At 33.4% G+C, this 27,001-nt stretch overlaps 2 protein-coding genes across 4 annotated transcripts in view; one reads left to right on the forward strand and one right to left on the reverse strand.

Moving 5' to 3' along the window:
* The window catches only part of LOC127702716 (ADP-ribosylation factor-like protein 2-binding protein), a 90,467-nt gene extending 63,833 nt beyond the window's left edge, over nt 1–26,634 (reverse strand). Inside the window, exons 1-2 of one of the 3 annotated variants that reach the window (XM_052207016.1) lie at nt 26,379–26,634; nt 1,953–4,642 (exon numbers count right to left, since the gene is read on the reverse strand). In XM_052207016.1, the coding sequence (XP_052062976.1) occupies nt 3,003–4,460 (1,458 nt within the window). In that variant the 5' untranslated portion in view covers nt 4,461–4,642; nt 26,379–26,634 and the 3' untranslated portion in view covers nt 1,953–3,002. The other 2 variants (XM_052207015.1, XM_052207020.1) reach the window with 2 other exon arrangements.
* Nucleotides 1–27,001, forward strand: part of LOC127702715 (DNA-directed RNA polymerase II subunit RPB1-like) — a 519,640-nt gene that overhangs the window by 456,056 nt on the left and 36,583 nt on the right. The gene's annotated exons all lie outside the window — the stretch shown is intronic.

Below are 27,001 nucleotides of genomic sequence, written 5' to 3' on the forward strand. Positions count from 1 at the left end.
AATTTTAGAGCGATCCACACACTTAAAAAAAAGTTATTGTCTTGAAACTAGAAAAATGCTTGTTTTTGGCCCCTTTTTTGCCCCTAATTCTTGCATGTTTGCGGCAATAACCCCCAAACTCAATCCCAGCCTTCCCTTTGTGGTGATATGAAACATTGTGGTACAACGTCAGAGAGATCCATACACATGCACACAAGTTATTGTCTGGAAACTACACAAATGCTTATTTTTGGCCCCTTTTTGGCCCCCAATTCCTAAACTGTTGGTACCCCCAAAATCAATCCCAACCTTAAGCTTCCTTTTGTGGTATTGAACCTTCTTGTAAAATTCTATAGAGATCCGTTCACTTAAACTAAAGTTATTGTCCGGAAACCAAATGTATCTTCGGTCGACGACGACGACATCATAGGATTATACGAACCCAAAAATATTTTTACGGTCGTATAAAAAGTACATTTTACTTTAAATCTGTAGGTAAATCCATGTGTCATTTTTTCATAATCCGGTATAACAAAATGACAAACGAATGTCAACTACAAACTATGTCTTCTGAATATCTCCGAATGTTTTTGCTGTTTTGTTGTTGTTATGAATTTAAAACAAACGGCCTCTTTTTTGACGGTAATGTATCTTTTGACTCCGCTTTCGGTGTGTATATTTCCCAACTCGTTCGATATGACAATGTCTGTAGTGACGTTTAAGATTTCTATGCATGTATAACTAGAAATTATCAAGTCAGTGATGTTGTTTATACCATAAATCACTTCAAACTTGTACCAAATTCGTTCATAGATACAAAGATTTGATTTAGAAATTTAACTATATCTGTAGATTTCTGATTACAAACGGGATATCATATAACAATTTTACGGTTTTGTTGTTTATAAAACCCCTGCATTTAGATACGATCCAAAAACAACTTATTTACAGTGGCAAACAAATTGACACACATTTCTTGCTAAATTTATATTGTTGTGATTTGTTCTTGTTCTGATTATGTATGAGATAATTGACACTGGATGTCGGCCATGCACAGTCAATCATGTCGCTAACTAGTTATATAACTATCCTTGGGTTATAATGGGAATCACTATACTTAATTTGTCAGCGGGTATGTCTCATGTATGCTGGAAAAACATGTTATGTTAAAGTTGCTATGTCAATGTATGCCTATACGACATTACGTTTATTAATCTCGTTTTTAACATAAAAATGATCCAGCATTATAGTGCTCAATTTTGCCAAAAAAATTAAAGTTTGCAAAATTGTCTTCAAAAGCAACATGTGCTAAATTACATTTTCATTTTATTCAAAATTTGTAAAATTGATAATTTGTGTAAGTTTATTATGTGGAGTCTATAATATTCGATTATCAGTAGGTTTAAACAATTTTCAGATTTAATTGTGTGAGAGAAACAAATACAAATTGACCCTACGTATTTTTCGAGTTTGAGAGATCTAGATGAAGGTAAATCCAGAAAAATACTCTTCAAATTTTTTCTTGCTGAATTTATATTGTTTGATTTGTTCTTGTTCTGAATATGTATAATTGTCACTAGATGTCGACCATGCACAGTCAATCATGTTGATAACTGGTTATAATTGTCACTAGATGTCGACCATGCACAGTCAATCATGTTGATAACTGGTTATAGTTGTCACTAGATGTCGACCATGCACAGTCAATCATGTTGATAACTGGTTATAAATTGTCACTAGATGTCGACCATGCACAGTCAATCATGTTGATAACTGGTTATTGTTTCATAAGATATTCACGCCATCTTGACATTATTACGTAACAAATATCAGTTCTCATTGGTTGCCTTATTGTGTAAATTAGATACACTCATTCGGGCTAACGCCCCAAAGGTGTATCTAATACAAATATCGACTTGAGTTGTAAAGTACGTTATATATTCTAAAATATTTTAAAGATCACTTACAAGGTCTCCTGTTTGATATTACTTTATTTTCATCACATCAGTAATATTCGAAAAGTTAATTATGAAAAATATGACAGTTTTCTCGCTGATTTTGTTTATTATGCCAAAAGATACTCAAAAACAACTCTTACTAACAGCCATAATCAAACGACACAGTTTGCTATTTTGTATTTTGTAACCTTCAAATTTTCAAATGCCTTATATGAAAAATATTATAATTATATAATTTAAATTAAAAAAAAATTATATATGGATTGCAGTATCCTGTAAAATATGAAGACCCGCCAATGTTATTGTTCTGTAAAATATGAAAGACCCAGCAATGCTATTGACCTTTAAAATATGAATAAGTTAACCGACAATGTAATTGACCTATAATAAAGCCGCAGAATTTTGTCGAACTCTTTATCTTTGTTTATTTACCTGATCTTAGTAGTTATCGTAATGTTTATTCTTTTATGATGACCTACATTTGTCCTAAATCTCTATACCAATGACGCTACATTAACATGATTTTGAAAAAAAATATAAACTAATTATCTCCACCACTTGGGAGGAAAACACCACATCTGATTGCATAAAAAATATTCATCACAGGGCGCAAAACACAGTATATATCCGAGCATGTCATTGTCAACAGGTATAAGTTTAATTTGCATTGCTTTATAAACGTTGAAACAAGCCCTATAGTGTATCGATCATACTAACAAAAATGACTTTTAGGCCGATTGGTATGGTATGTTGTGAACTGTCCATTGCTATTTTTTTTGTTTATTATAATGCATCATTCTTAAAAACATATTGCACGATTCGTGTTGCTAAACCATTATTTCTTTTAGAATTTTTCGTCTATTAAATTTTTCTATTTCCGATGATGTTTTTATTTCCTTCTATTTCCGATGATGTTTGTCTTTCCTTCCTTTACCTACGATGTTACATTATCCCTTTTTAGAAGCTGTACGTTTGCAGTTGAAGATTTTTAGTTTTTGGTTGACCAAAATTTCTCTCACTTGTTGAAGTATTCCATTCTAAGTGATTCGAAATTCATATAGAGTATTATGATACTTTTTTCTCAAAAGTATTTTGTCTTACATTGAAAAGTATGGCATGTGAACGATGGTCACAAATCAAAAGCATTTGTTTGTTTTCATCAAACGATATCCCATTTGGCATAAAATCATCTTTTCCCAGCGGCAAATATTTGATTTTCTTGCCATCGGCAGATATTATCATTATCTTATAATCACTCTCGTGATTCACTAAAATCACATTACCATTACCATCTACTGCTAGCGGAGGCGAGGTGCATTCACCTATAATCTCGCTATCACTGAATGACCACAGCTCTTTTCCGGTATTGTCATAACAATACAGGGTGTCATTTAACGTGGACGCGTAGTATATCTTATTTTGGTGGGCGGTTAAATGATGAACGCATGGTGTGTTGCCTTTTTTCGCGACGTCTTCTTTGCGATTTGATGTAACATTACCGTTAAGTGGAATGCTGTTTGTCACTTTTCCATCAAGCGTTATTTCTTGAATAGCAGAACCATCGTCAACTACATATAATTTCCCGTTACTGTAGGATATCCCCATACTCCAATCCGTAACACATCCTGTTATAGTAGACTCTGTCTCACAGGTAACTGTATTTATAACGTCAATATTGCTAAACGGTTTCCCATATGAAATTGCCAACTTTTCATTGTCAACTGCTGTGATGTAATGTGGCGGTTTTGGGAGTCTTATTTCATGACTAAATGCACCTGTACCTTTATGTATAACCAAACGTTTATTTATCCTGTCTGCAAACACCATATCTTTGTTTTTTAGAAGTACACAATCCATTATATAACTGTATCCTTTATTTGGAATAGGAATTTCTATTTTCTTTTCAAATACCAGCTTAATAGCGTCGAAATCAGCTTTCGTCTTGAACGAATGATTTCGTACAATGTTGTTATTCAATATTGAATCTTTGGTAACCATAAACCTACCGAAGTCTTGTGCGTTTTCTAATATTGATTTCAGGGTTGGGTTATATTCAACTCGTACACTATTTTTCTGCATGATTGTTACTTTTTCATTTTGTGAAGAAATTGTCTTTTCAAGTGTTTCTGTTGCAGTTATCAGTTCTGATGCAGTTTCGGGTTTCAATTTGGACTGGTCTTTAGCTAGTCTCTGAATTCGATCTGTTTGAGTTTGTAAATCTTTTTCATGCTCTATCATTTCATTCGTGCATACGTTGTATTCATATCTTATTTCATTTAAAAGCTGTTCTTGTAAATAATTCAATTGTTCATCTAATTTTCTTCGAAAATCCCTTACTTGCTTGACGACGTTGACATTTTGATCTTTTAAGTCACTAACTGATTGTCTGAGCTTTAGTACTTGATTTTTCGCACTGTTGATAACCATTGATATCCTGTTCTCGCGTTGATATACTTCGGCCGAGATTTCAACATCAGTTTCTGTGCTCTTCGTAACAACGAATTTAGATCGATACTTTGACATATCTAGGTTTTGTTTTAACCCACGATTTTTGAGCTATTTTGGTGTTTTTTACTTCTATTTGACCGCGCCGAGCCTCAATGATAATAGTATGGCTTGTACTTAGTACTCCAAAGTTTTGTTGCTTCTCGTCGTGATTCAAACTTCACACTTTGCTGTAACTATATAATTCCCCGTTATAAAATCTGAAACAAATGTAAATACCGCATTATGAAATAATTTTATGGCATGTATGCAGATATTAGAAATTGTAACTTGCACGATAAAATGGAGCATGATGATTATACTTAACATTTGTACTTGCGCTTCAACAATTTTACATTTATAGTTCCACGTCTCAAGTTGTCACCTGCAGGCATGTCGGGTAAAATGCATGGCCCTCATGACCAGAATAACCGCAATGGAAAAAAATGGAAAATTTATTAAAAATAAATGGGGAATGTGTCCATGGGTAATAAGCATTGTTTATAAGTTTCATAACATTTAGTTGACGTAAACTTAAATTAGAGAACAGAAACGAAAAATTCAGCAATTTTTCCATTTCTAAAGGGGCATAACTCTAGAACAGTAGAAGTGACACCACCAAAATTCAATCTTTATCTGTGTTTTGTGGTAATTAGCATTGCGCATATGTTTCATAACATTTTGTTGAGGCAAACTAAAGTTAGTGAACAGAAACAAATATTTCAGCAATTTTGAGATTTGTAAAGGGGCATAACTCTAGAACGGTAAAAGTGACGCCAACAAAATTCAAACTTGATCTGTGTATTGTGGTAATTAGCATTGTTCATATGTTTCATAACATTTGGTTGAGGCAAACTAAAGTTAGAGAACAAAACCTAATATTTTAGCAATGTTTCCATTTGTAAAGGGGCATAGCTTTAGAATGGTGAAAGTGACACCACTAAAATTCAAATTTGATCGGTGTTTTGTGGTAATAAACATTGTGGATAAGTTTCATAACATTTAGTTGAGGCAAACTCAAGTTAGAGAACGAAAACAAAAAAATCAGCAAGTCTTTCATTTGTAAATGGCATAACTCTAGAACGGTAAAAGTGATGCCACCAAAATTCAATCTTTATCTGTGTTTTGTGGTAATTAGCATTGCGCATATGTTTCATAACATTTTGTTGAGGCAAACTAAAGTTAGTGAACAGAAACAAATATTTCAGCAATTTTGAGATTTGTAAAGGGGCATAACTCTAGAACGGTAGAAGTGACACCACCAAAATTCAATCTTTATCTGTGTTTTGTGGTAATTAGCATTGCGCATATGTTTCATAACATTTTGTTGAGGCAAACTAAAGTTAGTGAACAGAAACAAATATTTCAGCAATTTTGAGATTTGTAAAGGGGCATAACTCTAGAACGGTAAAAGTGACGCCAACAAAATTCAAACTTGATCTGTGTATTGTGGTAATTAGCATTGTTCATATGTTTCATAACATTTGGTTGAGGCAAACTAAAGTTAGAGAACAAAACCTAATATTTTAGCAATGTTTCCATTTGTAAAGGGGCATAGCTTTAGAATGGTGAAAGTGACACCACTAAAATTCAAATTTGATCGGTGTTTTGTGGTAATAAACATTGTGGATAAGTTTCATAACATTTAGTTGAGGCAAACTCAAGTTAGAGAACGAAAACAAAAAAATCAGCAAGTCTTTCATTTGTAAATGGCATAACTCTAGAACGGTAAAAGTGATGCCACCAAAATTCAATCTTTATCTGTGTTTTGTGGTAATTAGCATTGCGCATATGTTTCATAACATTTTGTTGAGGCAAACTAAAGTTAGTGAACAGAAACAAATATTTCAGCAATTTTGAGATTTGTAAAGGGGCATAACTCTAGAACGGTAGAAGTGACACCACCAAAATTCAATCTTTATCTGTGTTTTGTGGTAATTAGCATTGCGCATATGTTTCATAACATTTTGTTGAGGCAAACTAAAGTTAGTGAACAGAAACAAATATTTCAGCAATTTTGAGATTTGTAAAGGGGCATAACTCTAGAACGGTAAAAGTGACGCCAACAAAATTCAAACTTGATCTGTGTATTGTGGTAATTAGCATTGTTCATATGTTTCATAACATTTGGTTGAGGCAAACTAATATTTTAGCAATGTTTCCATTTGTAAAGGGGCATAGCTTTAGAATGGTGAAAGTGACACCACTAAAATTCAAATTTGATCGGTGTTTTGTGGTAATAAACATTGTGGATAAGTTTCATAACATTTAGTTGAGGCAAACTCAAGTTAGAGAACGAAAACAAAAAAATAAGCAAGTTTTTCATTTGTAAATGGCATAACTCTAGAACGGTAAAAGTGATGCCACCAAAATTCAAACTTGATCTGTGTTTTGTGGTAATAAACATTGTGGATAAGTTTCATAACATTGGGTTTTGGCAAACTAAAGTTAGAGAACGGAAACCAATTTTGGGACGTACGTACGAAAGGACGTACAGACGGACAAGGGTAAAACGGCTACGGCGGGGGCATAAAAAGTCACATAATAATAAAATTGCATAAGAAAAGAATACGGAAAAAAACTTACATTTTAAAATTAAAAAAATACATTTACTTCATATCCAAGTTAATCGTAACTAAGAGAGGAAAAAAATGGGGAATGTGTCCATAGGACACAGATGATGCCCCCGCTTGCATATCAAACTAGAGGCTCTAAAGAGCCTGTGTCGCTCACCTTGGTCTATGTGCATATTAAACAAAGGACACAGATGGATTCATGACAAAATTGTGTTTTGGTGATGGTGATGTGTTTGTAGATCTTACTTTACTGAACATTCTTGCTCCTTACTATTATTTCTATCTATAATGAACTTGGCCCGGTAGTTACAGTGGAAAATACTTTGTAAAAATTTACAAAAATTTACAAAATTTATGAAAATTGTAAAAAATTGACTATAAAGGGCAATAACTCCTTAAGGGGTCAATTGACAATTTTGGTCATGTTGCCTTATTTGTAGATCTAACTTTGCTGTACATTATTGCTGTTAACAGTTTATCTCTATCTATAACAATATTCAAGATAAAAACCAAAAGCTGCAAAATTTTCTTAAAATTACCAATTCAGGGGCAGCAACCCAACAACGGGTTGCCTGATTGGTCTGAAAATTTCAGGGCAGATAGATACTGACCTAATGAACAATTTTATCCTCATCAGATTTGCTCTTAATGCTTTGGTTTCAGAGATATGAGCCAAAAACTGCATTTTACCCTATGTACTATTTTTTAGCCATGTCGGCCATCTTGGTTCGCGGGCGGGGTCATCGGACACATTTTTAAAACTAGATACCTTAATGATGATTGTGGACAAGTTTGGTTAAATTTGTCTTAGTAGTTTCAGAGAAGATTTTTGTAAAAAATTACAAAAAATTACGAAAAATGGTTAAAAATTGACTATAAAGGGCAATAACTCCTTAAGGGGTCAAATGACCATTTTGGTCAAGTTGACTTATTTGTAGATCTTACTTTGCTGAACATTATTGCTGTTTACAGTTTATCTCTATCTATAATAATGTTCAAGTTAATAACCAAAAACTGCAAAATTTCCTTAAAATTACCAATTCAGGGGCAGCAACCCAACAACGGATTGCCTGATTGGTCTGAAAATTTCAGGGCAGATAGATCTTGACCTAATGAACAATTTTATCCTCATCAGATTTGCTCTTAATGCTTTGGTTTCAGAGATATGAGCCAAAAACTGCATTTTACCCTATGTACTATTTTTTAGCCATGTCGGCCATCTTGGTTCGCGGGCGGGGTCATCGGACACATTTTTTAAACTAGATACCCTAATGATGATTGTGGACAAGTTTGGTTAAATTTGTCTTAGTAGTTTCAGAGGAGAAGATTTTTGTAAAAGATTACAAAAATTTACGAAAAATGGTTAAAAATTGACTATAAAGGGCAATAACTCCTTAAGGGGTCAAATGACCATTTTGGTCAAGTTGACTTATTTGTAGATCTTACTTTGCTGAACATTATTGCTGTTTACAGTTTATCTCTATCTATAATAATGTTCAAGATAATAACCAAAAACGGCAAAATTTCCTTAAAATTACCAATTCAGGGGCAGCAACCCAACAACGGGTTGTCCGATTCATCTGAAAATTTCAGGGCAGATAGATCTTGACCTGATAAACAATTTTACCCCATGTCAGATTTGCTCTAAATGCTTTGGTTTCAGAGATATAAGCCATAATCTACATTTTACCCCTATGTTCTATTTTTAGCCATGGCGGCCATCTTGGTTGGTTGGCCGGGTCACCGGACACATTTTTTAAACTAGGTACCCCAATGATGATTGTGGCCAAGTTTGGTCAAATTTGGCCCAGTAGTTTCAGAGGAGAAGATTTTTGTAAAAGTTTACGGACGACGGACGACGGACGCAGGACGACGGACGACGGACGCCAAGTGATGAGAAAAGCTCACTTGACCTTTCAGGTCAGGTGAGCTAAAAAGTTATAAAGGGACATAACTGAAGAACGGTAAAAGTGACGCTACCTAAATTTGTACTTGATCTGAGTTTTGTGGTAATAAATATTGTGTATAAGTTTCATAATATTTGGTTGAGGCAAACTTCAGTTAGAGAACGATAACGAAAAATTCAGCATTTTTTTTCCATTTGTAAAGGGCATAACTCTAGAACAGTAAAAGTGACACCACCAAAATTCAAACTTGATATGTATTTTGTGGTAATAAGCATTGTGTATAAGTTTCATAACATTTGGTTGAAGCTAACCTAAGTTATAGAACAAAAACGAAAAAAATCAGCTATTTTTCAATTTGTAAAGGAGCATAACTCTAGAACGGTTAACGTGACACCACCAAAATTCCAACTTGATCTGTATTTTGTGGTAATAAGCATTGAGTTTAAGTTTCATAACATTTGGTTGAGGCAAACTAAAGTAAGGGAACGGAAACGAAAAATTCAGCAATATTTCCATTTGTAAAGGGGCACAACTCTAGGACGATTAAAGTGACGACACCAAAATTCAAACTTTATCTGTGTTTTGTGGCAATAAGCATTGTGTATAAGTTTCATAACATTTGGTTGAGGCGAACTAAAGTTAGAGAACGGAAACGAAAAATTCAGCATTTTTTTCCTTTGTAAAGGGGCATAACTCTATAACGGTTAAAATGACGCCACCAAAATTCCAACTTGACCTGTGTTTTGTGATAATAAGCATTGTGCAAAACATTTGGTTGAGGCAAACTAAAGTTAGAGAACGGAAACCAAATTCGGGACGTACGGACGGACGGACAAGGGTAAAATCTAATGCCCCCCTTCGCTACGGCGGGGGCATAAAAAAAACAAAAACAAACAAAAACAAACAGCAGAGTTTTAACATGTTGTTAGATTTGTTTTAAAATAGATTGATTGATTAATTTTTATTTACCATCCACGAATCTCTGAATTACAGTTAGTCAAATTAACTTTTTTACTTGTTTATGACAAAATACAGTTGCATCTGCTAACTCTATGTAAAACATCAAAAACATTTGTTAAAGGTCGGTGAAAATGGAAAAATTGCTGAATTTTTCGTTTCTGTTCTCTAACTTTAGTTTGCAACAACCAAAATCAATTAATTGATTTTTGGTATTTAACGCCACTTTCAGGACTATTGACAATATCATGGCGGTCAGTGTATATCGATGGAGGAAACCGGAGTACCTGGAGAGAGCCACCGACCTTTCATCGACCTTTAACAAATGTTTTTATGTTTTACATAATGTTAGCAGATGCAACTGTATTTTGTCATAAACAAGTAAAAAAGTTAATTTGTCTAACTGTAATTCAGAGATTCGTGGATGGTAAATTATAAAATTAATAAGGAGAATATAATATACACGCTTATCACACAGTAGAGAGTGTAAAAAATAACAGAAAAATATACCTTTTTCATCAGGAATCAAGCTAAACACGGGCAAATTCTTGTAAGGCCAATAAGAAAAAAATTTTGGAGGGAGGTAAAGTAAATTAAAAAATATAAAGCTTAGTTTTATTAATTTTGGTCTTACAAATCAGCTTACACCACCGGCGCGTGAACATTTTGATTTATATGCAACATGTTTTGTTTTTGTCTAATTTATATTCGATCTATATATTCCAAAAGTTCATTACTGCATTATACTTGAAGCTAACTATGGCGACGTCTTAAATGAGTGAAAAGTAATAATTTAAACGGAATTAAAAAAAGGCATTACAAAAAGTGCAAAAAAGTCACTTTCTTGTCAAATGAATGCAGGAAAGAAAGTCAAAAGAGGACAAACAGACACATTCAAAAATTAAAAATCCAGTTCTAGCATTATTTTCTTTGATTAAGTAAAGACTCGTTTTTTTTAATCCTATTTTATTCATATTAAGTTTTTTTCTTCCCCAAATTATGCGCCTTTTTCATGTTTTTTCGACAAATTGTCCAGATAGGCAACGGAGTAAGTTTGTGCAGGTAAAATTGGTTTAACCCACCACATCTAGTGTTTCTGTTGCAGTTATCAGTTCTGATGCATTTTCGGGTTTCAATTTGGACTGGTCTTTAGCTAGTCTCTGAATTCGATCTGTTTGAGTTTGTAAATCTTTTTCATGCTCTATCTGGACTGAGTTGTTCGCTGTTGTTTATCTTTGTTTATACTTCTGTTTTTCGGAAGAATCGGGTGTTGGTGGTAGTATTTTGGGGGTAACTCTTGTTATCCTTTATATGCATTATTTGTAAACAAATTTTATCGTAAAAAAAATTCTGATCATTAAATTGACAAGAAAACAAGTTACCAACATGGCTTGTTAATATTGTGACTTCACGATGTCACCAATTGTTAGTATATCCTTTGCATAAGTAATGTAAAAAATGTCCTTTCAACAATTAATAAGAATAAATATGATAACTGATAAATCATTTTTATTTATAGTCGGCATAGTTAACAACACAAAAACATAAGATAGGCTCTACTGAACTGTTCACCGACATACAATTCATTACAATACAACCTCCTGATTTTTATATATAATAAGTTGAATTAAAATTACACGAAGTACTATAATTGTACACGATAATAGTAAGCAGATTTGTAGGTAGGATAACGTAGTTTTAAAGCAATAGCAAATCAAAGCTTAACCTAGGCATGATTAGAAAGTGGTAATAAGCACAGTATGAAAGATTAAAGATGAATCAGATCCAAATTTGTACAATAAAGTTAGCCAAGATGTATAATTAATATTTTACACAAGCTGTGCACTTACATATGCAGTCATTCCCATTCTATGACTTTAAAATATTAAAAAAAAGAAAAGATAATCAATCAGGTAGATCATTTCAATAAACAGCAGCTGCATTTATATATTTAAATGAGTTCTTACCATAAGTTGATGTTCGATAGGTATATATACAATGTAAGAATATATCTTAAATTGTATTTAAATTTTTTAAATAAAACTAAAGTCATGTATATAGGCATGGTGTTGAGAGAATCTATATAAAACTTTAACATATTCAGTAGCCATGTTACGCATAAGTCTAATTTAAGTGATGGAATATTTGCTTGTAAAAGTAGTTCTTCGTATATAAATCGTGAAAGTATTCCCTGAATTTTTCTTACTTAAAGTATTATTCATGTTGCAAAAATACCACGCCAAAAGTCAAAAATTATAGGAAGATTAAATAAATGAGAAAAATAAACAAATTATTTGATTGTTTATGATGGCAAATGCTCTTTAGAACATTTAGTTGTTGGGAAGCTATATGCCAAATATTCTTTAATGTGATAATTGAAATTAAGTTGATAATCAATATCAATAAATAAAAGTTTGATCCATCTCTTCATATAGTATTTTAGCTGACTTAATGTTAAAACAGAATTCTTCTTAATTGTTTTATCGAACTGCAATTGCCTTTAACTTATCAAAATTTTTAATTAACTAATAAATTAAAACTAAACTTTTCTAATATGCATGAATTTGAGATGAAGAACAGCAATAAAAGCGCTGTTCCTTTGCTTTTTGTGTTTTTGCTGTGCATATACTGATTTTGTGTCATAGATCGATATATCCCATATACTTTCTTTTCTTTTATAATACATTTTCAAAATCATCATCAGAGTTAATATGCCAAAGTGTTATCGTCAAGATAGACATATAGAAATAGAGATGGCTAGATATGCAAAAAACTATATAGATAAATCACAAAGGTTATGTAAAAAATGCATGCTGGATAAAGTTGAAGACGAAGAACATTTTATATGTGAATGTTCCCTTTATAATCTCTTGAGCAAAGATTTTTTGTCAAAGTATTATCGTCAAGATAGTCATATAGAAATAGAGATGGCTAGATATGCAAAAAACTATATAGATAAATCACAAAGTTTATGTAAAAAATGCATGCTGGATAAAGTTGAAGACGAAGAACATTTTATATGTGAATGTTCACTTTATAATCTATAATGATGAAATTTTTCAAAAAGTTGTAAAAATTTGGAAACATTAAACACAAGTGCCAAGTTTAATTGGTTTTTTAATCAAGAATACTTGTAGGTATTGAAAATTATTGCAATTTATATTAATAAATGTTTAGAACTCAGAAAATTGTCAATATACTAAAGATATGTTAAACGTAACCGATTAAGAATATTTGCCTGTTAATATTATATATAGGCCACCAATGGGTCTTCAATGCAGCGAGAAAAATCCCGAACCCGGAGGTGGTCCTCAGCTGGCCCCTAAATAAAATTGTGTGCTAGTTCAGTGAAAATGGACGTCAGACTAAACTCCAAAACATATAAATAAACTATTATTAAAAAAACATACAAGACTAACAAAGGCCAGAGGCTCCTGACTTGGGACAGGCGCAAAAAAATGCGGCGGGGTTAAACATGTTTTGTGAGATCTCAACCCTCCCCCTATACCTCTAGCCATGTAGGAAAAACACATAGCAATACGCACAGTAAAACTCAGTTTAAAATAAGTCCGAGTCCGATGTCAAAATAGGTAACAAAAGAAACTAAGCAAAATGACAATGATACATAAATAAACAAAGGACTAATAGCAGTTACTGACATTCCAGCTCCAAACCTCAATTAAACTGATTGAAAGATTATGTCTTCATCATATGAAAATCAAGTACAATCCCTCCCGTTAGGGGTTTAGTATCATACCATCATAAAATATATGAGAACATAAACCGTATCATGCCAAAAACTGGTTTTAGAATAAATGTGTTTATTTCCGAATCAAAGAAAAAACGTTCAACGAACGACGTTTACCAAAGCTAAACACAATAATAATACAGATCAAATCAATACACAATTAAGACTAGCCTGGCATCCTGATCAAACATCTCAAGCAGTGCGCCAGAATCCCATGTTAAATCAAGACCGGAACAAATACGAAAATGAACTCCGGTTATGATCAATAATGTCACATCTCCCTTTCTTTTGAAAGGAAATTTAAAAAAAAGACTAGAATCAGACAAGATTAGAACACTGAATAAAATTCTAGTAACCTTATATACTAAAACTATATTACAAAGTGTAACTAATTGAACAGTATTTCAAGGGACATTTCAAATTATATGGTCCTTGAAGCACGAAGGTATTGTTACCTCTCTTCCGGATCGCGATCTCAATGGAAAATTGTAATTTTTTACAGTGTCTTTCAAGTAATGTCACAATATAAAGTGAGTCACCATACTGATATAAGAGGGGGGCAAGGGGTTTAACTGTTATGCTGTTTTGGGGCAATTTAATTCTTTGTTATCTGTTATTCTGAAAATATATTTGCTGTTAGCTGTTATTGTCGTATTCCTTGTTAGCTGTTATTGGACTATTAGTTTTTTGTTATCTGTTATTGTGAGAATGTATTTGCTGTTAACTGTTATTGAAAATTGGAATGTTAGCATTTTGACAGCCAATCTTCAGTAGAAATTGAATTGGGATCTCTCCACTAGTAACATGGTGGTCCCGTATTCGGAGAAGGATTCAATTAACATATAGTCATTTGAATGGGTTTACAGTACACTAGTCATTTTTGGGGCCCCTTATGGCTTGCTGTTCGGTGTGAGCCAAGGCTCCGTGTTGAAGACCGTACTTTGACGATCTTTGATCTATATTAATGGTTTACTTTTACAAATTGTGACTTGGATGGAGAGTTGTCTCATTGGCATTCATACCACATCTTATATTTAATCACAGATCATCACAAGACCATTACAGTATATATTATTATTATCCTTAGTAATAAATTCCTTTTTCTATGAACATGTATTTAGAATTATCTTGATTTTTACGTATAGGGACGATCCTTGTTTTCCCTGTATGTGCATATTAAATTCGAACAATTCTTTTAAAATATAACAAAAATTCGTAAGGGTTCCGCGGAACCAAGTACTAGTGTCTCGCCTACTTTTGATGTTAGTCGCAGGCTCAACAAAATTGGTAAAAAATTATTAAATAAATGGGGAATGTGTCCATGGGACACAGATGATGCCCCCGTTTGCATATCATATACAGTTATAAAGGGACATAACTGAAGAACAGTAAAATTGACCCTACCCAAATTTGTACATGATCTGAGTTTTGTGGTAATACGTTTTGTGTATAAGTTTCATAAAATTTGATTGATGCAAACTTAATTTACTCGGAGAACGGAAATAAAAAATTCAGCAATTTTTCCATTTGTAAAGTGGCATATATTAGAAAATTTAGTGACAACCCCAAATTTCAAACTTGATCTGTATTTTGTGGTAATAAGCATTGTGTACAAGTTGTATAGCATTTGGTTGAGGCAAACTAAAGTTAGAGAACGGAAATAAAAAATTCAGCAATTTTTCCATTTGTGAAGGGGCATAAGTTTACTCTAAAACAGTTAAAGTGACGCCCCCAATATTCAAACTTGATCTGTATTTTGTGGTAATAAGCATGTGTATAAGTTTCGTTGCATTTGGGTGAGGCAAACTAAAGTTAGAGAACGGAAACTAACAAATTCGGCATTTTTTTCATTTGTAAAGGGGCATAACTCTAGAACGGTTAAAGTGACGCCCCCAAAATTCATACTTGATCTGTATTTTGTGGTAATAAGCATTGTGTATAAGTTTCATAGCATTTGGTTGAGACAAACTAAAGTTAGAGAACGAAAACGAAAAATTCAGCAATGTTTCGTTTGTAAAGGGGCATAACTTTAGAACGGTTACAGTGACACCACCAAAATTCATACTTGATCTGTGTTTTGTGGTAATAAGCAATGTGTATAAGTTTCATAACATTTGGTTGAGGCAAACTGAAGTAAGAGAACGGAAACCAACTTTGGGACGTACGGACGGACGTATGTACAGACGGTCAAGGGTAAAACTTAATGCCCCCTCCGCTACGGCGGGGGCATACAAATTTCCTCTAGATACTATCTTTTGATTGTAAGAAGCTTCTGTCCAAGTTTGGTTAAAATCCAGGATGGTTTATGAATCTAATATTTTTTTTAAAAACTTTAACTGCAGACTGTATGTAATGTTAACTGAAAGAAAAACTTATTAAAGTCCATTTATACAATCATGTTATAAGTAAAATATGGAAATACAAGAAATAAATTTTTACAAAATTTTCTTCTAGATACAAGCTTTTGATCATAAACAAGCTTTGGTCAAAGTTTGGTAAAAATCCAGGATAGTTTAAGAAAGTTATTAAAATTTTTAAAACTTTAACCACAAAGTGAATGTAATGTTAACTGGCAGAAAAACTAAGTCCATTTATAAGTAAAATACGGATAAATAGGATTATTTTATTTTATAAAATTTACTTCTGGATACTATTTTATGATCATAAACAAGCTTCTGTCCAAGTTTGGTAGAAATCCAGGATATTTTAAGAAAGTTATTCAAATTTTAAAAACATTAACCACAGAGTGAATATTTGTGGATGCCCCTGACGACGACGCCGCCGACGGAATGTGTGATCACTATGTCTCGCTTTTGCAACAAAAGTCACAGACTCGACAAAAAGGAAAACATATGGCCAGGGATACCTGATGAGGTTGGCAATTAAGTCCTAGTTCCATACGACCAGTTAACCTAAACACCTTTTATATAATAAGGAACACAGACTCAGCTCTGTGATTCTTTTCTAAGAATACACTCACTATTTAAATTACAAGCATGTGTGAGCTTCTTTAAAAGTAAAAAAATAAATGCTGAAAAAAGTAATCCATTACAAAAAAATATTATCATACATTGAGTAAACCAATTCTAGATATATAACTCTAAAAACATGTTCGTAGAAAATGGAATTCATTACAAAGGATTATAATAAGATATGATATACTGGATTTGTCCTGAACCCGACTGATTTTAATTATTCATTTACTGTTATCTGTTTTTATCCCTTTTCAATTCCTTGTTATCAGTTATAAGCCAAATCAATTTGCTGTTTTGCTGTTATTGGAACCCCCCTTGCCCCCCCCCCCTCATATAATGGCGCGTTCGCAGCTCTTCGTAATACCCATGTGACCATCAGTGATTGATTGTCTCAAGTACTCCCGCATGGAGTATTCTCGGAATAACGATACGATCTCAGAATAGTAGTAGTCCATTGTAAGTAGAAAGTTCACTCTTCGACGCAAAATAGTCGGCCTTCACATTTTTCTGAATCGAATTTACATGGTCGGGCCAACCTTGCTTTGTCAAATTCATCCCTGTAGCTAAGGAAACGTCACACTCGGTTAAGCGTCTTATGTCTTTCATTTCCACGTCATCAGAAAATGTTGACGGGCTTCTCGACAGCGTGTCTGGAACGACCATCAGCATTGAAACGGTGCTATCGCATGAGTAATTGCTGGCATCTTATATGAGCCTTATCGATACCCCGACTTTTTATCGAGGCTACCAGCCGTTTGTGGTCAGTCAACACTTTAAAACTATCAAGTTCTACTAAATAACGGAAAAACTTCGAATGCACAAACTCCAGCCATGAATTCTTATCTTATTTGCGCATACTTAGTTTCTGACTATGTTAATGTTCGTGAGCAATATGTAATCGGTTTAAGGTGTTCGCCATCCTGCTGAAAAATCGCTCCAACTAGTCCATAACTACTCGCATCGGCACTGACAGCAAGCGGTTTCGTAACATCATGAAATGTAAGTATTGACGTGTCGGTAAGCATATCCTTGATACTGTGAAACGGTTTCTGTTAGGGCGGTCCACATAGTCACACAATGTCAGATTTCAGCAAATCAGTAACTGGTTTCATAACTGACGATAGATCATTGAGAAATCTTTCGAGATAATTGATCATTTCAATAACTCTGCGTAATTCGGTAAAACTTGTCGGTGCTTTCAGTTCCTTCACGGTTGATTCGCTCTGGATTCGGACTAATTCTTTTGTCACTAATAATATGTCCAAAGAACTCTAACTGCGACTTCTGCAATCACACTTGTCCTTGTTTAATTTTAACCCAGATTCGCAAATTCAATTGATTGTCTTTTCAATTCGTGCATTGTGATCAGCTTTGGTTTTGCCAAAAACTAGTATGCCATCGATAATAACTTCTGTGTCTAAAAGATACTTAAAGGCATACGATACAGTTACAGGGGAGGTAATGACGTTTCTAATGTAAAATGTTATTTTTTGCGACGTCAAACTGAGACATATCTGGAAAAAATGCGTTTTTCGAGGGATTTTAATCAATAGCTTGAAAACAAGTACATGGATCCCTCTTTTTTAAAATGACATTGGACTTGATACTGTATGAAGATTATATTTTCCAATTTTTATGAAGAAATCACCGATGAATATATTTTGATTAAATTGGATACGTTAAACAGCAAAAATGCCGGTTTTTTTCTAAAATATTGAAAATTTATTTTGAATGGCAGTCTGGTTATTTGGATTTGTATTTTAATTAATTCTGATTATCCAGCAAATTGTATTGTTTGTTCAAGTGTCGAGTACCTTCTGAGTTGTAGTATAATTTCGGAAACGTCCCTGTTCTTTAATACAATTACAATTATTTGGTCACGAATCTGATCCTTTTGTTGGCAAATTCATAATTTTTAGCCATTTCATAAAGTGTTCTTATAAAAGTTTCTGTTGTATCACTTGTCATCTGTTTTTGTTCACGTACAATTCTTTTTTTTTTTTTTTTTGGGGGGGGGGGGGGGGGGGGGTACATAATGCTCGTAAAAACTCTCCAACCCTTGTCGTATTTCTTGTCGTCGTATGTTTCTGTAAATACCAAAATACCAAAGACATAAAGACGTGTTCTGTCCCTTTTTTCCCATCGAATAAATCAACGAGTTTATCAAAATGTCCTCATCATCTTTGTGTCATTTTGTGGCTTTCCGAAATCGAGCAAATCTGTGTTTCATATCTGGTCAATCATTTTGGATTGCTAAAATTTAAGTTCGTTGGTGGGTTACACTTACGCATTTTGCTGGGCAAATATGTCCAGTCACATCTGAAACCCATACGAAGAATCGATGGGTTGGCAAATGGTAGACTTAGACTGATTCTACGTTAGTAACCCATCGATTCATCAAATGGTGTCAGATGTGGGATTATTGATCATAAATTATTCGGAATTTTATTTGTATTTGTTCCGATCTTAATTATGTATTGACTTGGATTGTAACATTATAAGCATGTGTAGCAACGTAAGAAAATAAATGATCAATCTGGGAAAAAATCGCCGCACACGCCCCCTTTCTAAGAATATATAATGGTCGTCCCCTAACCATGTCGTTCGTTGTTTGAACAAACCTGAATCTACCATTTAGTAACTGATCGATTCATCACAAGTGACATAGTGTTCAGGAAATTTAAGAACATTTATCAAGATAATTCTTTAAGTAATTTAACTGATTTTGAAAACAAAACATAAGCTGATAGTTTACTTAAATGCATGATCAATGTCAAATGGTAAACAGTCAAAAGCTTTCAGAAGATCCATAAGGATTCTAGCCACATACATGTTTTTATCCAGATCTTCGAGAGTCTCAGCAGAGTTGTCGGACATCCGTGACCTATCCTACATGCACATAAAAAAGCAAGAAATATGTTTTGAAAACATAACATTTGACTGGTCAGACAACTCCTTCGTATACTTTTGAAATTGCTAGTAAAATGCTCACAGGTCAGTGGCGGATCCAGAGGGGGGCGTAGAGGGCGTACGCCCCCCCTTTGCTTGGACTTTTTTTTTTTATGTAAAAAGATTAATCAGACTAGACTTCGTGAACTTTGCCATTTCCCGTGTATTTAATTTTTATGCGACAACTCTTTACTTATAAAGATATTTTTCGCTGGTATTTACTGATTATATCAAAGTCATGTGATTCGCTATGGTGGAGTTGACCAGTGCGTCAAAAAAACGTCACTCAGTCATCTTGAAAATTCAAATTACAGTAAATTACATTGCTTAGGCTGAGGATGACAACCATGATACCTTCAAAGCGACACAGGATTGAGCAAGAACGTAGTGACTTCTATTTCACAATTCAACCAAACAGAAAGTAATACTCTTTTACACTCTCATGAAAAAAAAAATCCACAGCAATATTATTTACCTACGAAAACATGTTTAACCCCAAACGCCCCAGCGTATTTAAAAATAACATGAAAGCTGAATAATGATCCCCAGTCAGTATAAGCTCTAGATAGATTTAAAGTCTAAGGTACGAACCATTTGATTTGAGGAGGCAGTCTAAGGTATTTGAGAGAAAACAATCTGACTCTGATTTTTGCATTAAATAAAAATTCTGGCCGTATCTGGATTGAAAACAATAATCTTGTCCACTTTTTTGCTATTAGAAACGAAAATTTCCAACAGAATTATTTAGCATTAAATGAACATGATGAATAAAAAACGGGCGTATTTTTTTGAGGCCAGGGTTTGCATGTCTGACCGGAATGTCTGTTTCGCCGAACTGATATATTGAATACTTTTTTCAAGACCAGACTGCAACCTGACTGCTGAGTGTGGCCTTTATGTCTCCATTTGTCGACCGTCATTCATAAATTCGTTGTCATTTCAGACTCATTCGTAGCCTTTGGTTGATTTGGAACCCCTCACCTCCCTTAATTTTGTTTGGTGAAACATATCAACAAAATATTTGGATAAAAATTGCTTGTTTGACTTTTTTAACTCGTGTCGGTCGTATTGTAAATTTCATCGAATAGCCCGGCGTATTTCTTGTTTACAACAAGAAATCTGTGAGGTTATGCTAACTTAACATACAACAAACGAGAATTTTCCATGTCTATTTTTTACTGGCAAGTCCCACATCAAATATATCAGTACATAGCTTTGGATCCATACTATCATTTTATGATAGACAATTAATAGGGAGAATACAGCATAAAAAATGTCCAACCCTTACACTTTACAGCAACTATAGAATATACATGCCCCTCGCCAGGAACCGTTTAAAAAGTGCATTTTACACTTATTTTATGTTTTTTAGCCCAAAAAAGGTCCCAAAAATTTTACGCCTCCCTCCGCTCGGCAATCTTTAAAAACTTCGCCCCCCCTTTCCAAATTCCTGGATCCGCCCCTGCAGGTATAAAGTCCTTTTTAATCAAGTGGACCATTCTTTATGTAATGATAAGACCTGAGCTTATTCTAATCCGTTAGGATAATCATTTGATTGTAAAGTATTATTTATAAGTGGTGTTATATGCTGGTTAAGTACATGTACAAGTGGTTAGATTTAACAAGTATACATATCAAGGATTTGTATACATCCGCGTACATATTAACTGTTTTAAATTGTTTTGTGGTTTAGATTAGATTTGAAAATATTAAAATTTAAATTATATTAGGTTAACAGTTCAATAATTAAGAATGTTGACTCCTTTCATTTGTTTAGTTATGAAAAAAAAACATAAAAATTACAACTTGAAGACTTATACTTCTTCGTTGAAATTATACATTATGAGTTTTGACTTCCAAGATAGTAGTAAAATGATTAATATATTTAAAATACACATATTCTTAAGTATGATAAACAGACGAACAGATTTCAATTGCCTAATTAAACGTACAAAAAAGATATTCCATTATTTAAATAAAATGCTCCGCAGGGCGCAGCTTGATACGACCGCAGAGGTCGAACCCTGAACAGTTGGGGCAAGTATGGACACAACATTCAAGCTTGATACAGCTCTGAATTTGGATTGTGATTAAATATTTGACACAGCATAGGTTACTGACACAGAATGAATGTGGTCTAAGAACTTAAAAATTTTAAATTGGACATTCACCTATTATGGTCCAATATCCAAAATCTAAATACATGGTTAGATTCAGCATATCAAAGAACCCCAAGAATTCAATTTTTGATGAAATCAAACAAAGTTTAATTTAGGGCCCTTTTGACCTCAATGTGGACAAAGTTGATAACGGGGCCCAAAAATCAAAAATCTAAATACATGGTTAGATTCAGTATATCAAAGAACCCCAAGAATTCAATTTTTGATGAAATCAAACAAAGTTTAATTTTGGACCCTTTTGACCTCAATGTGGACAAAGTTGATAACGGGGCCAAAAAATCAAAAATCTAAATACATGGTTAGATTCAGCATATCAAAGAACCCCATATATTCAATTTTTGTTGAAATCAAACTAAGTTTAATTTTGGACCCCGATTTGGACCAACTTGAAAACTGGGCCCATAATCAAAAATCTAAATACATGTTTAGATTCGGCATATCAAAGAACCCTAAAAATTCAATTTTTGTTAAAATCAAACTAAGTTTAATTTTGGACCCTTTGGACCTTAATGTAGACCAATTTGAAAACGGAACCAAAAATTAAGAATCTAAATACACGGTTAGATTCGGCATATCAAAAAACCCCAATAATTCAATTTAAGATGAAATCAAACAGTTTAATTTTGGACCCTTTGGACCTCAATGTGGACCAATTTAAAAACGGGGCCCACAATCCAAAAACTTAATACACGGTTAGATTCAGCATATTAAAGAACCCCAAGAATTCAAGAATAAAACCCCATTGAAATTGGCCAAGAAATAAACAATTTATAGGAAGTATCTTCTTTTGCACAATACTGTGCAATTGAATATTTCTTGCTATTGCGCAATACTGTACAATTGACAATTTCTTGCTATTGCGCAATATTGTGCTATTGGATATTTCTTGCTATTGCGCAATACTGTGCAATTGAAGATTTCTTGCTATTGCGCAATACTGTGCAATTGAATATTTCTTGCTATTGCGCAATACTGTACAATTGACAATTTCTTGCTATTGCGCAATATTGTGCTATTGGATATTTCTTGCTATTGCGTAATACTGTGCAATTGAAGATTTCTTGCTATTGCGCAATACTGTGCAATTGAAGATTTCTTGTTATTGTACAATACTGTGCAATTGAAAATTTCTTGCTATTGCACAACACTTATTATATAATAATTTACACATCCTGATTGGTGTGTATCTCCTACCATATCATTATTATTTGCTTTTAAATATAAATCAGAAATAACCAACTTAAAACGGAAAATTTTACAAGAAAGAAAAAAGGAAAAAAAAAAAAAATCCCACCCAAATTTTTTGAACCCCCTTATGATTCATCACCCCCAAACTCAATCCCAGCCTTCCCTTTGTGGTATGGTACCTTGCAGTACAATTTCGGAGAGATCCATACACTTGAACACGTTATTATCTGGGAACTAGAAAAATATGTTTTTTGGCCCCTTTTTGGCCCCAAATTCCTAAACGTATAGGGCAATTACCCCCAAACTCAAACCAAGCTTTCTCTTTGTGATATGGAACCTTGTAGTACAATTTCATAAAGATCCATACATTTACACACAAGTTATTGTCCTGAAACTACAAAAATGCTTGTTTTTTGCCCCTTTTTTGCCCCTAATTCCTAAAATATTGAGGCAATTACCCCCATCATCAATCCCAGCCTTCCCTTTGTGGTATGGTACCTTGGAGTACAATTTCAGAGAGATCCATACACTTGAACACAAGTTATTGACAGGAAACTAGAAAAATGCTTATTTTTGGCCCCTTTTTGGCCCCCAATTCCTAAACGTTTCGGGCAATTACCCCCAAACTCAATTCCAGCTTTCCCTTTATGATATGGAACCTTGTAGTACAATTTCAGAAATATCCAAACACTTACAAGTTATTGTCATGAAACTAGAAAATGCTTGTTTTTGGCCCTTTTTTGGCCCCTAATTCCTAATATTTTGAGGCAATTACCCCAAAATCAATTCCAGCCTTTCCTTTGTGATATGGAACCTTGTGGTACAATGTCAGAGAGATCCATACACTTACACACAAGTTATTGTCTGGAAACTAGAAAAATGCTTATTTTTGGCCATTTTTGGCCCCTTATTCCTAAACGTTTTGGGCAATTACCCCCAAACTCAATTCCAGCTTTCCCTTTGTGATATGGAACCTTGTAGTACAATTTCAGAAAGATCCATACACTCACACACAAGTTATTGTCATGAAACTAGAAAAATGCTTGTTTTTTTACCCCTTTTTTGGCCCCTATTTCCTGATATTTTGAGGCAATTACCCCCAAAATCAATCCTAGCATTCCCTGTGTGATATGGAACCTTGTGGTACAATGTCAGAGAGATCCATACACTAACACACAAGTTATGTCTGGAAGTTACAAAAATGCTTATTTGTGGCCCCTTTTTGGCCCCTAATTCCTTAACTGTTGGTACCATAACCCCCAAAATCAATCCCAACCTTCCTTTTGTGGTATTGAACCTATTGGTAAAATTTCATAGAGATCAATTCACTTAAACTAAAGTTAGAGTGCGAAAACCAATGTGTCTTCGGACGACGCAGGACGACGCCGGACGACGACGACAACGACGACGCCAACGTCATTCCAATATACGACCGCAAAATTTTTTGCGGTCGTATAAAAAGTTGGGTGTTTGAACAATCAACACTCATAAACGCTTAACAAACAGATAGCGAATGATGAAGCAGCATCCCCAGTTAATGGTGTTTTTACATGTGCATGTACATGTTTATGTATAAATGATAAACTAGTGTGCATCTTTTGATTGCCTACTTTAAAACACCTCTTCACCGATTAAGTTTTCTTCATTTTTTATGTTTTTTTCAAGTTATATATTTTTTTTGCTTCAAACTTTAAAAAAAATATAACATTAACCGGGTACTGGAAATTAATCTAAAACTAAAAAATAGAGAGAACAGACAGCGGAAATTTCCTTTGAAAAATCGAAAATAAAAAACTAGAGAACAGAAAACAACCAATATTCTTGTTCTTTCCTTTCGAAAGACATTAATTTTAACAAATTTTCATTTTGGGGGAAAAAAACATGGTGCTGTTTTATAATTGAAAGAAATGATTTCCAAGATTGTTCTTCACATGAATTGATGTCTTAATTTACAATCAAATATATTATATCAAACTTTCAGTTTCAAAGAAACTAACATTCGATATGTTTGTTAAATATAATTTAAGGGTTGTACTGCATGTCATGTAAGTCGTTCTGTATATTTTTTCCTATCACATGAATAAATCATATTTTAAAAATCTTTAAAAAAAAAATTGTCCAATTGTAGATTTATGTTAATGCTGTAGGTACTAATGAATTGAATGAATAAAGAATATTAATCAGACTTTTTTTTATCCTCGAATTTAAATAAGTGATGCTATATTTAACGTTAAAACTTCATTATACACTAAATTATCTGAATTATTTTTTGTTTTATGTTTACACAAGTATCCATTTCGACTTTAAAATAAATTAATATTCAGTTTGTTTAAGGGGGGGGGACCATTTGATTTTCTGCGGTGGGATGGATGGGGGCAGTGGGATTTGAAAATGAAACTTGGTCTGGTAAGAACTGAACACAAATAACATGCAGGAAACAAATGTGTACAAATGTGAAGAAAAAAAATCTCCTACCCCTCCCCAAGAATATCAAATGGTCGTTCCCCTAAATAATCTCCTCAACAGGAAACAATTAAAATTACTTCTGTCAGCACAATATCCAACAACATGACTGAAGAGCAGAAAAACCTTGACATTTTCACAAAATTCGGGTACCATCTTGTGTAAATTAATGTTTAGGTTGTCAGTTTTCAGCTAAAGGGGAAATGGAAACTTGTAACTCCGGTAATTTTGTGTTTGATAATGTCATGGTAAATATAGCATGTACATCATGTCCTACCATGTACATGATGAATTAATTCTTATTTTTTCACAGCTCTCTTAATTTTTCTGTCAGCGGATTTAAATTGTGTAGATTGCGTGATAATGTCATGGCAACTGTTGACCTTATTTGACCTAGTTCGATCTATTTTAAAGTAAAAAAAAATAATACACAGACAAAGAAAAACAACATAAATATTTGAATTAAAAGATAATTTAATATGAAAAGAATGAAACAGAGAGAGAGAGAGAGAGAGAGAGAGAGAGAGAGAGGGGTGGCATGGGGTTTTCATTTTAATCCCTACATCCCACATTTTCATCCTCTATATCCCACATCTACACAAAAGCGTTTCATCCCCCTCAAAGAAAGAAAAAATCTTGTGTCACATTTTCATCAGTTCATTGAAGTTAATACATATGAAAACACATTTCTACAAGTAAACGAATTCTGAAATTTTTGTATACTTTGTATCTACTACTCACTAGACAGATATTTATTAAGATGCCTTTTGGTTTTCCAATCACACTTTCATTTTGTAATTTTCAAATGCATATAAAATCTATAATTTCATTTAATATAATCAATTCATCTAATTCCAAACTGTAGACTGCCCTTTAAAACTTTTAACCACATTGTGAATTTCAAACATTTGACTTACCTTTTTAAACAAGAAATACTAAGTCACAAGACGTGCTGAACGATATAGATATACTGTGTATTGTCAATAGAAATAAATCATTTTATACTATAAATACCTTCCTTGACCTATTTTTAAAGTTGGGAACCAGATCAGTGCAGTTGAATCGTACGCAAGTCGTTCCATAGACAGTTGTCAGTCCAGTGTCCAAGGCGACAGTAATGCCAAGTGCTATTGAAAATGATACACATGCATTAATTCCTATATAAAAGCACAACATTTATGTTACGTTACTAAACATGCACTGTATGTCATGAGTCGGTCGCCATGATCTGTTGATGTTTATCTAAATACTAGTCAGGACAGTTACCTTAGGTTTTTACATTTCACACTTGACCGACTTTTCATGTAAACAAGGTTGTATGTTGGTACTTTTCCATCGTTTGTTGTAAACAATTTGAATAATTAATGTGTGTAGGTGCGCCTAGTTACAGATATCTAAAATATTAATGTATTGATATTGCAAAGATAAATAACCGTGAAACATCTGCGATTTGAACAGCGTAGTTTATACATTTTATCGATATTTATAAAAAAACATTTCAGACATCCGTTTGAAATACAATCTGAAAATGCAATCTTTCAAACAAATTACATAAAAAAAATTGTACTGAAAGTTCAATATTGTTTACCAAACAGTAGGCGTATAATTTTAGGTTATTTACATCATGTTTTAAAGCC

This window comes from Mytilus californianus, unplaced genomic scaffold, assembly GCF_021869535.1.
Source record: "Mytilus californianus isolate M0D057914Y unplaced genomic scaffold, xbMytCali1.0.p SCAF_5, whole genome shotgun sequence".
Taxonomy (NCBI): Eukaryota; Metazoa; Mollusca; class Bivalvia; order Mytilida; family Mytilidae; genus Mytilus; species Mytilus californianus.